Source organism: Mobula birostris, chromosome 25 (assembly GCF_030028105.1).
Source record: "Mobula birostris isolate sMobBir1 chromosome 25, sMobBir1.hap1, whole genome shotgun sequence".
Taxonomy (NCBI): Eukaryota; Metazoa; Chordata; class Chondrichthyes; order Myliobatiformes; family Myliobatidae; genus Mobula; species Mobula birostris.
The window spans coordinates 61,672,927-61,685,791 of record NC_092394.1 but is presented as its reverse complement, the minus strand read 5'-3'; the positions used below and the strand labels follow the sequence as shown (position 1 = coordinate 61,685,791).

General features: G+C 43.1%; 1 protein-coding gene across 2 annotated transcripts in view; it reads right to left on the bottom strand.

The window, feature by feature from the left end:
* sfi1 (SFI1 centrin binding protein) overlaps positions 1 to 12,865 on the bottom strand; it is a 246,468-nt gene that overhangs the window by 4,013 nt on the left and 229,590 nt on the right. For both annotated transcript variants that reach the window (XM_072243230.1, XM_072243231.1), the window contains one exon: positions 5,843 to 5,942. In XM_072243230.1, coding sequence (XP_072099331.1) covers positions 5,843 to 5,942 — 100 coding nt within the window. The remainder of the gene's footprint in view (positions 1 to 5,842; positions 5,943 to 12,865) is intronic.

The window sequence follows — 12,865 nt, the reverse complement described above, 5'->3', positions numbered from 1 at the left end:
TATTCCTTCTACCTAAGTGCATATCCATAAACATCCCTATACTATATTTCATCTGTGACTTTTTTGCCAATTCTCTTAATCTGGTTAATTCCTTCTGCAGACTCCCTGCTTCCTCAACACTAACTGCCCCTTATGTATTGTCCACAAACGTGGCTACAAGGCCATCAATTCCATCATCTAAATCATTGACATATAACATGAAAAAAGCAGTCCTAACATCAACCCACTAGTAACCAGCAGCCAGAAAGGCCCTCACTATTCCCACTCTTTCCCTTCTGCCTGTCAGCCAATATTGAGTGGTTTGATACACATAACACAACCCTCAGTAATATGGGCCACTGAAGAAAGTTTACAGTTCCTGGAAAAGTCTCAGATTCCCTTTTGTAAAGACAAAGTCCTCAGCAGCTAATGCAATCACTAGGTTAGCCATCATCATTAGTTCATTGCTCAGTGTTAATTTTACAATGATTGTGTTTAAACTGCTGGAATGGTTTAGAAGACATACTGATATTCTATATGAGTAAAGGGTGAGCAATAAACTAGTATTGAAATAGCTGATAGCGTTCAAGTTTATTGTCATTCAAACGTATATATATATACTGCCAAATAAAACAACATTCCTCTGGACTAAGTGCACAACAGTACATATACAGAGCCTATAAAAGTATTCACCCTCCTTGGAAATCTTCATGTTTTATTGTTTTACAACAATCACAGCAGATTTAATTTGCCTTTTTTGACACTGACCAACAGACTCTTCATGTCAAAATGAAAGCAAATTTCTACAAATTGGTCTGAATTTATTTGAATTATTAAACACAAAATAATTGATTGCATAATCACTCAACCCCTGCAAGTCAGTATTTAGTAGATGCACCTTTGGCAGCAAATTCAGCCTTGAGTCTATCTATCAGCTTTGCACATCTAGACCCTGCATTTTTTCCCCAGTCCTCTTTACAAAACTGCTCAAGCTCTGTCAGATATGGATCGTGAGTGAACAACCGTTTCCAAGTCCAGCCACAAATTCTCAGTTGGATTGAGGTTTGGACTCTGACTTGGCCACTCTAGGACAATGATTTTGTTGTTTTTAAGCCAGGGCATTAACTTTGTTGTTTGTGTAGCTTTGGCTTTACGCTTGGGATCATTGTCTTGCTAGAAAAAAAATCTCCCAAGTCGCAGTTCTCTTGCAGACCGTGTCAGATTTTCCTCCAGGATTTCCCTGTATTTTGCTGCATTCATTTTACCCTCTATCTTCACAAGTCTTCCAGGGCCTGCTGCAGTGAAGCATCCCCACAGCATGATGTGACCACCACCATGCTTCATGGCAGTGATAGTGTGTTTTGATGATGTGTGGTGTTTGGCTTATGCCAAACATAGCGTTTACTCCGATGGCAAAAAAGCTCAATTTTGGTTTCAGCAGGCCATAGAACCTTCTTCCAGTTGACTTCAGAGTCTCCCACGTGCAAACTTTAGCTGAGATTTCATGTGAGTTTTTTTCCTAACAGTGGCTTTCTCTTTGCCACTCTCCCATAAAGCTGCAACTGGTGAAGCACCCGGGCAACAATTGTTGTATGCCCAGTCTCTCCCATCTCAGCCACTGAAACTTGTAACTCCTCCAGAGTCATAGTTCTCTTCTTGTATGATCATTCAGTTTTGGAGGTTGGCCTGCTCTAGGCAGATTTACAGCTGTGCCATATACTTTCCATTTCTTGATGATTGACTTAACTGAACTCCAAAGGATATTCAGTGACTTGGAAATGTTCTTGTATCCATCTTGTGCTTTTCAATAACCTTTTTGTGGAGTTGCTTGCAGACATCCCACCTCTCCCGGAAGTTCTGGGAGTCTCCCGCATATTAATAGTGGCTCCCCGATGCCCGCAAATTATATACCATATTCCAGAAATCAACTTTTTTGAGAGCCAGCAAGAGCGCGAGAGAGAGCAAGAGAAAGCGTGAGAGAGAGCGTGACAGCACGCACGAGAGCGAGTGTGACGAGAGAGAGAGAGCGAGCGCTCGCGGGAGAGAGTGCGCCATGGCAGTGTTCCAAAAAAAAAATAAAACGTACGTCACCCCAGACTACACTAAAGTGTACCCCTGCCTAATAGGGGTCAAAAATAATGACAGTGTTGCTCGCTGCACTGTTTGCAACAGTGACTTTTCTATTGCCCATGGTGGGTTAAGACTGTAAAAGGCATGTTGAGGAGAGCTTAACAGGTGTCATTTGTTCATTAGCATAGCTAACGTTATTTAAACTAGCTGGCTAGCTGCTAAGGAGCTACTCTATTGCAGACATCCCACCTCTCCCGGAGGTTCCGGGCGTCTCCCGCAAATTGATGGTGATACCCCCCTGAAATGAGTTTTTGCAGGGTGGGACGTCTGTGCTTAGAGAATTCTTTTGTCTTCATGGTGTAGTTTTTGCCAGGATACTGACTCACCAGCAGTTGGACCTTCCAGATACAGGTGTATTTTTACTACAATCAATTAAACGTCTTGACTTCACATGGTGATCTCCATTTAACTAGTTATATGACTTCTTAAACCAATTGGCTGCACCAGAGATGATTTGGTGTATCATATTAAAGTTGGGTGAATACTTTTGCAATCAATTATTTTGTGTTTTATACTTGTAATTAACTTAGATCACTTTGTAGAGATCTGTTTTCACTTTGACACAAAAGAGTCTTTTTCTGTTGATTAGCATCAAAAAAGCCAAGTTAAATCCACTGTGATTCAATATTGTAAAACAATAAAACATGACAACTTCCAAGGGGGGTGAATACTTTTTATAGGCACTGTAACTCACACATAACACAAGTAATATTACCACAAATAAAAAGATATATTCCAGAACATTGACATTTGGCATAACGTGCATTTAAAATACAAAAAGTAAATAGTGTAACGCTACTGCCACATGATAAGTGATGATTCCTGGGTGAAGGCAGGGTGTTCAGTAGTCTCACGGACACGGACTGGGTGGAAGAAGCCAATTCCCATCCTAGTAGTCCTTATCCTAATGCTACAGTACTGATGGTGGGTGTGTGGGGTGGGGGGTAGGTCAAATAGTTTGTGGAGGGAGGGATCCTTCACAATGCTAAGGGTTCTGTAAGCACAACACTCCTGATAAATGTCTCAGATCGGTGGAAGAGACACCCTGATGATCCTCTCAGTAGTCCTTACAATCCTTTGTAGGGTTTTGCGGTTAGATGCCTTGCCATTCCCATTTCAGAGTGTTGTGCAGCTGGTCAGAACACTCTCAATGATGCTCCTGTAAAAATTAGTCAAAATGGGAGGGGGGCCTTTCTCACCTCAATCTCCTCAGGAAGTGGAGATGCCATGGTACTTTCTTGACTAAAGAGATGGTGTTGAGGACAAAGTGAGATTGTCCATTAATTGCACTCCCAGAAACCTAGTGCTCTGAACTCTACACAGAGGATCCACTTACATGCAGTAAGGTGCTGTCAGCCTGCACCTTCCTAATTATCTCTTCCACAATTATCTCTTCAGTCTTGTCCACATTGAGCTAAGTTGTTGTGCTTACACCATCCTGAAATCCACTCTACCTCCTCTTTGTATGCCATCTCATCATTGCTGTTGATGAGATCAAACACCGTTGTGTCATCAGCAAACTTGATGATCCAGCTTGAACTAGATCTAGCAGTACAGTCATGCGTCAGCAGCGTGAACACAAGCCGACTGAGCACACAGCCGGGGGCTGGGGGATACATGATAGAGTTAGAGATGTTGCTGCCAACAGGGACTGACTGTGATCTTTCTGTCAAGAAGTTCAAGATCCAGTTACAGAAAGAGGTGTTGAGACCCAGTGATATGTCTAGTTGTGCTTATCAAAATGAACAATAGTGTCAAAGTCCTTATATAAAACACTCAGCATGCATGCATGCATGAGAAGCAATATATGAAACTTTAGCCTTGATTGCAAGGGGATGAAGGACCATGTCTTGCTACAACTGTACAGAGGTTTGAGGCCATATGTACAGTCAGGTCATCTCATGTAAGGACAGATTGCTTGTATTAGAGGCAGTTCAGAAAACATACACAAAGGTCACTGAAAAGCAAAAAGAAATCTGCAGGTGCTAGAAATGTTCAGCTACAGTATTTCTCCTCATTTCAGTTCTTATTCTTCTCCCTCTATTTACACCTTTTACAGACAGATCAGTTGTCTCTAACAAACTTTCACCAAACTCTCTAAGCCAGCACCACCACCACTCTGTAGCACAGATTACTCTTGTCCTGCATATTTAAAATCAGTTTGAGTTCTAACCAAGTTCTGATTAAGGGACATCAACTGGAAGTAATATCTTATTCCCCAACATACAGTAGCTGAGTATCTTCATTTTCTGTTTTGTCTCAGTACACTAACCTATAGAATGAGGAGATATACATTGCCTTACAGCGACTTTGTGCCATAAGCCAAACAGTTGGCTGTAAATTAGCAGGACTTTGCTTCTTTGATTTCAGGCCAAACAAGGGAAGATGTGGGAACACACACAAAATGTTGGAAAAACTTAGCAGGCCAGGCAGCATCTATGGAAAAGAGTAAACAGTTGATGTTTCAGGCTGAAACCCTTCACCAGGACTTCAGTCGGGCTCCATCAGGGTCTCAGCCCAAAACGCTAACAGTTGACACTTTTCCATAGATACCTCCTGGCCTGCTGAGTCCCTCCAGTATTTTGTGTGTGTTGCATGGAGTTCCAGCATCTGCAGATTTTCTCGTGTAAGATGTGGGAAATACATTCACCTCATCAAAGAAACATTCTCTTCCCTCTCTCAGATGTGCTGCCTCCTAACATAAATGAAGTACTGTCCTGTCTTACCAGAAATTTTGAGGAAAGTGTGAATAGTTTTTGATGGCATCTGTAAGACATATTTGACCTTTCTGACACTCATCTCCCTCATAGATTCTGCTGCATCAGTACCTAACCCTGCTAAATAAATTTAACAATATCCTATCCTTACTGCGGGAGATTAAAATGTGCTTGGTGGACAATAACCAGAGTCTGTTGTTGGCAGTGAAGGAGTGGGGACTTTCCACTGGGCTCATTTTACCAGGTTAGCCATGGTTGCTGGGAATGGTACATTTCAATAAATCCCCGCATTTTCTCAACGCCCCACAGCAAGGAGCCTTGCTACTGTGGACTGGGAACAGAGCCAGCAGACCACATATCACAGTCCAGTATTCCTGCTATTGACATCAGTGCAGCTCCATCCCTACTGTAAGCATTCAATACAGAAAGATAATCCCATCAAAAGACAATAAATTAAACCTGAATACATCATTGCAAAGGATAAACAATCACAATCGGATCCCACTGCAAAATAAAAACTATCCAGCCTCTACAAAGGATATGTAACACACTCCAGGAACAAAGATACACAGATTATTCCTCCTATATAACTGTTTTCCTCCTTCCCAGAATGAGCTACACCTCCATAGCTGGAACAGCTGGAATGAGAACACCAATGCTGTCCTCAAGTACATTTTCCTTCTAGACCTAAGCACCAACTTTCCAGGAAAATGAGGTCTTGGAACAGGAATTCTGCCCTATTTCTGCATCCTTTCTCAGGACCACAGCTAGCTGATCACTGGACCACAATGTATTGTTTAACAGAAGTACACTTTCTGCTATCAAGTGACAACAGCTGAATGGGGAACTTGGAATCAATGCAGAGAAAGTAATGCTCTGCCTTCACCAGCTGTCCATCTCTCACTGAGAGGACTTCAGGGTTGGAAAGGTTTACCCCTACATGATGTAAAATGGTAAATGCAGTCTGTTCAATGTATCTGTGAATGGAACTGCTGTTAGACTACAATGATTTATACCTGCTTTAACTCCTGGCTCATCTGCAGCACTTCTTCTCCCCCTTCTGCTGCATTTACCTGAAGCCAATTCTGCAGCACAGCAGTCTGTTTCTGCCAGGTTCTGGAAAGGAAAATAGTGGAAAGTTTATTGTATATTTCCCTATAGGAGACCATTCACTTCATCAAATATATTCCAGTTCACAGCAATCCAGTTCCCTCACTAATTTTCTTTATAACCTACCCTTCTCCCATTCCCATTAATGATATCACCTAGCTACATGCCTCAGCTATTTATAGTAGCCAATTCAATGATCAACTAGCTCATTTGGGATGTCAAGAGGACACCTGCCCTATAAGACATAGAAGCAGAATTAGGTCATTCAGCCCATCGAGTCTTCTGTCATTCCATCATGGCTGATCCCGGATCCCACTCAACCCCATACACGTGCTTTCTCACTATATCGTTTGATGCCCCGACCGATCAGGAAAACTATCAACTTCTGCTTTGAATATACCTACAGACTTGGCATCCACCTCAATCTGTGGCACAGCTTTCCACAGATTCACTACCCTCTGGTTAAAAAATTCCTCCTTATCTCTATCCGAAAGGGTCGCTCCTCGATTTTGAGGCCGTGCCTTCTAGTTCTGGATACCCCACCATAGGAAACACCCTCTCCACATCTAGTCCTTTCAATATTCAGTAGGTTTCAATAAGATCCCCAACGCCTGCATTCTTCTAAATTCCAGTGAGTACAGGCCCAAAGCTGCCAAATGCTCCTCCTATATTAACCCCTCTGGACTCTCTCCAATGACAACATATCTTTTCTGAAATATGTGGCCCCGAACGGTAAGTGTGGCCTGACTAGTGTCTTATAAGGCCTCAGTATTATCCCCTTGCTTCCATATTCTATTCCCCTTGAAATAAATGCCAACATTACATCTGCCCTCTTTACCACAGACTAAACCTGTAAAATAGCCTTCTGAGAGTCTTGCACGATGACTCCTAAGTCCCTCTGCACCTCTGATGTTTGAACATTCTTTCCTTTTAGATAATAGTCTGCATTATTTTTCCTTTTATCGAAATGCATGATCGTACATTTCCCAACACTGTATTCCATCAGCCACTTTTTTGCCCACAACTTCTTCCAGTTTGTCCGTCTTGCTGCAATCGCATTACTTCCACAGCACTACCTGCCCCTCCACCTACCTTTGTATCATCCGCAAACTTTGCCACAAAGCCATCAATTCTATTATCTAAATTAATGACAATGTGAAAAGTAGCGGTCCCAATACTGAACCCCTAGTCACTGACAGCCAACCAGAAAAGATCCCCATTATTCTCACTCACTGCCTCCTGCCTGTCATCCATTCTTCTATCCATGTCAGTATCTTTCCTGTAACATCATAGGATTTTATCTTGTTAAGCAGCCTCATGTGTGGCACCTTATCAATTGCCTTCTGAAAATCCATGTAAATGATATCCACTGCATCTCCTTTGCCCACCCTACTGGTTACTTCCTCGAAGACTCTAACGGATTTGCAAGGCTGAAACCATTCTGACTTTGATTTATTTTATCATTTGTCTACAGGGGAGTCACAGTCACACTGTCACAGACTCTATGAGAGATCAGAACTGAACCAGACCACTGGAACTGTGAAGCAGCAGTTCACAGCTGAGCCACTGAGCATTGATTGATTCTATTAATCTAGGCAGCACTCCTAAAGGCAGATTAAAGCTTTCTCCACACCATCATGGGATATCCATATGCCGAAATTCCAATAATGTAGTGACTTGGATCGGCCCATTTTGATCTTATGTTATGGATCTCAAAAGCAGGAAGTCACATCCACACTTGAGTCCTAAGCAAAGTACTCATTCAGTACAGAAGTACGAACCAGATAACATAAATATGCCTAAAACATTAGATGCGCTGGTAGCACCAGGAAAAAAAACATTTTGTAGTCCATGAGCCAGGACCCCAAATTTGGGCCACCGGTACCATCTGGGGGGAATAATTCTTATAGTGATTTTTGGCAAGGTATTCACCCCTAGTGCTAGAAAATATGTGATAGCTTTGCAGCGGTGGTAGCTTCCATGGTAACCTCCATGCTATAAGAACCATGATCCCATAATAAGATGAATTATGCCAGGTACCTGTCCCCGTACTTTACTCAGATGATAAACCTCCCAGAGAAGAATCCTTCTGTGTATGAGACCTTCAGTGCAGCTGTCAAGTAACAACCCCTTTGGGCAGATCCCTCTGGACCAGGCTATTGAAGCCACAGTGAACAAAGACACACAGACTCCTGGAGGCACATCATGGTTCAGCCTGAATGCTGCAGCTATCAAGCGTTACTACGTAACAGCTGAGCACCGCAGTGCATTCCTGGGACAGTTAAGGGAGATGGTGCAAGGCAACAAATCAGAGCTTTGTCATGCGGAGCTACAGCGGCCAAGAATCCAGAAAGGTGAGGAAGCAGTTTCAGCAGTAGTTAGCCTCACACATGAATGGGTCAACCCATTTGCAGAGAAGCAGGACCTCATTAGCATCTCTACGGCAAAGGCAGCCCCCAAGGACATTGCCTCCGACCTGATGAAGGCATATGAGATTGGTGAGCAATGCTATGCAACCTTCAAGGATGACAGACTAGAAGAAGACCCACCAACAAAGAAATTCCATGACCCAATGAAAACCAACAAGCTGAAAACATTCAGTGACATGTGTAAGAAGAGAGAAGTGAAATCAAGTGGGAGGGCGATCATCTTGAAAGCAGACAGGTCTTTGTTTAGATGCATCATAGTGATGGCACAAGGGCGCAGTCTACATACGGAGGATATCCTTTCTCATCCCCTTGGACCATTGCCCTGGGCCCTGTCCACACCAGAAGGATTGCTGAGAAAGACAAATAAAGCTACTTTAGCCACAACCTTGCAGAAAAACGTAGCAGTAGAAGAGCAACTCCCAGGAAACTCTGCTACAGTGGTTGATGGAATGAACTTGGTCGAAAGAGTGAGAGGTGATTAAGTTACTTTCAGAGATGTTGCCACAACAATTCTGGGTATGATTCTGAGGGAAGGCAGTCAGAGTGGCAGAATAGATGTTGTGTTTGACAGATACAAAGAGAACTCTATCAAGGATAGTGAAAGATCTCTATGGGGTGAAGAGACTGGTCATGAGTTGCAAGGTATCACAGGCACACAGATGGTGAGGCATGGAGGAGCTTACTGACCAAAGTCAGTAACAAAAATAGTCTCATTAGCTTCATAATCCATGAATGGAGGAAGGCGGAGTACAGAGCAAAACTACAGAAGATTCTGTATGCAACTGTGAATGACAAATGTTGCAGAATCACATCTCAAGACAGTGAGGAGGTGTCAGCTCTTCAGTGTCAACAAGAAGAAGCAGATGGTCACCTACTACTCCATGCTGCCCATGCCACAAGACAGGGATACCAATCTGTATTGATCTGCTCAGAAGACACAGATGTCTTTATCATTTAGCATTTTGTGACAAGATTGAGGCCCCATTGTTCCAGAAGTGTGGCACTAGAACCCGTACAAGGCTTGTAGACATCAGGAAGGTTGCTGCCACTGTTGGCGTAGAGGTTTGTAGGGCTCTCATCGGGCTGCACGCATATACAGGATGTGACACTTTTGCAGGCAAAGGGAAGACCTAAAGTGCCCTAAAACTTCTGACCAGTAACAGGGAAACTGAGAACACATTCTTAGAGTTGGGTCAGGAATGGGACCTCTCCCCAGAACTGACAGACAAACTGGAGGCATTTACATGTCTCCTGTATGCCCCAAAAGCATTGACCACCAAGGTCAACCAGTTCAGGTATCACCTTTTCTGTGCCAAAAAAGGTGAAATTGAAAGTCATCAACTCCCACCATGCAAGGACTGCCTAACAAAACATGCACAGCGAGCCAACTACCAGGCTGGTATATGGAGAAGATGTTTGGAGAAGGACCCACAAGTGCCAAGCCCTGTTGGCAGAGGATGGAAGATGGAGAGGGAAGAGGAAGCTGAACAGTTGGTGGTGCACTGGATGGAAGGCCAGCCAGCACCCGATGCCGTCCTGGATCCACTGGCCTGTAACTATCCAAAAAAATGTTCACTCCCAAGATGTACGTGTGTTGCAAACGGCCTTAGGTGTACTGACATGTGTAGATTGGCAGACTGTGAGAAATAGGCATCCACCTCAGATAGTGTGGAAAGTTCAGATGAAGATGTAGAAGACTTGGAAGACTTGGGAAATTATTATGATTATTAATAGGTTATGGAAGTATGGAAAACAAAGTATGGAAAGCAGTCTTTGATTAAATATATTCATTTTACAACCAAATGGGGCCTAGGTTATGGCTGTGTGGAACCCCACATTTGAATTATTGTACTGTAATTCTATATGCTATGACAAAAGCTTAAGATTGTTTTGATTTGATACAACAATATGGAAAATATCATGACATTGATAAAACTCCAGAAATCTCTCCAAATGAGGTTTTCTACCTTTTGGGGGTGGTGGGGTAACATTTTCTGCTGTACTGATGTTAATATGGAATATATACAAAAAGTGATTACTTATTTGAAGTAATAAAGCTACCGCTGGTGCAATGCTATCACATATTTTCTCACTCTAGAGATGTATGCCTTGCCAAAAATCACTATGAGCATTATTCCCCTCAGATGGTACCGACCAACCCTACTGGCTCACGAACTATTGGGAGCTGTTCATCTCTCAGCAAATACAGTCCTCTTACTGCCAGGCTGAGCAATCTATGTATGTTGAGCATGACTGGAGACAGATAGCACTTCTATTTCCTATAAAATAAGATAATCACATCAAATATTGTACTCAGTTCTAGTTGCCCATTATTGGAAGGATGTGGCAATTTTAGAGAGTGTGCAGAGGATATTTACCAGTATACCGCCTGGATTAGAGAGCACGTATTATGAGAATAATTCCGTGAGCTTGGGCTTTTTCTTAGATAACTTGATAGAGGTGTACAAGATGATAAGTGGCATAGATTGAGTAGATAGCCAGAAACTTCTTCCAAGGCTAATATGAGGGAACATAGTTTCAAGGTGGAAGTATGGGGGGAGAAGGAAGTCAGAGTTCAGAGATAATGGTCAGAGACGTATATAGGAACACTTAAGAAACTCTTAGATAGGCACATTAATGATATAAAAATGGAGGAATGTGTAGGAGTGAAAGGTTAGATTGATCTTAGAGTAGGTTAAAAGGCTGGCACATCAAGGATCAAAGGGCCTGTACTGTGGTGTGTGAGTGTGTGTGTGTGTGTATATATGTATGTGTATATGTGTGTATATATATATATATATATATATATATATATATATATATAATTAGATTATGAGGACACTCAGTCCTCGTTTATTGTCATTTAGAAATACATGCATTAAAAAATGATACAACATTCCTCCAGAATGATATCACAAGAAAACACAGGCCAAACCAAGACTAAAATTGACAAAACCACATAATTATAACAACAGTGCAAAGCAATACCATAATTTGATAAAGAGCAGACCATGGACACGGTAAAAAAGATTCTCAAAGTCCCGATAGACTCATCATCTCACGCAGGCGGCAGAAGGGAGGAACTCTCCCTGCCATGCACCTCCAAGCGCTACCAACTTGCCGATGCAGCACCATTGGAAGCACCTGACCACAGCGGACTCTGAGTCCATCCAAAAACTTCAAGCCTCCGACCAGCCCCTCCGACGCGGCCTCTCCGAGCACCATCCTCTGCCCAGTGCTTCGACCCCGCCCCGGCCGCCGAGCAACGAGCAAAGCCAAGGACTCGGGGCCTTCTCCTCCGAAGATTCTGGACCACACAGTAGCAGCAGCAGCAAAGCAGGCATTTCAGAAGCTTCACCAGATGTTCCTCCGTGTTCTCACATCCTTCTCCATCAAATCAGGATTGTGCAAGGCACCCTACTTGACAAATAACAGACACTGTTGCAAGCTGCGTCGTGCTGCTATTTTCTCCTCCTGCCAGATATATATATATATAAATACACACACACACTCACTGGTAGCCACACCAACCTGTAGCAGGTAGGTAGCTGGGGGTTTGTCACGAGACAGAAAAGGAATAGACAAATAGTACAGAGTACTATTCCCTCAACAACAGGTATACTGCTTTGGATACTGTTGGAGGGAACTTCTTACCAAGAGAAAGCTGCAGTGACCAGGTCTCCATGAGTCTGAAGGCAAGTGGGTGTGGAAGAAGAGGAGAGCGACAGTAATAGGGCATTCAATAATTAGGGAACTATATGGGCGGAGCTGAGGAGGATGATGGCACCTAACTGCAACTCCTTTGCTTGCATCCTTCCTTACTGGAATTCTTTGAGGATATAACGAGAGCAGTGGATACAGGGGAGCAGATGGACGTTATTAACTTGGACTTCCAGACGGCATCCGATAAGGTGCCGCATAAAAGACATCCATAAGATAAGAATGCAGAGAGTTGGGAGTGATGTATTAGTATGGATAGAGGATTGGTTAACTAATAGAAAGCAGAGAGTTGAGACACATGGGTGCTAAGTTGATTGGCAATCAGTGGTGAGCAGTGTGTCGCAGGGGTCGGTGCTGGGCCCGCAACTGTTCACGATATAAATTAACGATCTGGAGAGGGGACCAAGTGTAGTGTATCTAAGTTTCCTGATGATACTAAATTGAGTGGAAAAGCAAATTGTGCAGAAGATACAGAGAGACTGCAGAGAGAGGTTAAGTAAGTGGGCAAGGGTCTGGCAGATGGCAGTTGGTAAATGCGAGGTCATCCACTTTGGAAAGGACGAAAGAGCAGATTATTATTTAAATGGTAAAAAATTGCAGTATGCTACTGTGCAGAGGGAATTGGGAGTGCTTGTGCATGAATCACAAAAGGTTGGTTTGCAGGTGCAGCAGGCTATCAAGAAGGCAAATGGGATGTTAGCCTTCATTGCTAGAGGGATTGAATTCAAGAGCAGGGAGGGTATGCTGCAACTGTACAGGGTACTGGTGAGGTCACAGCCA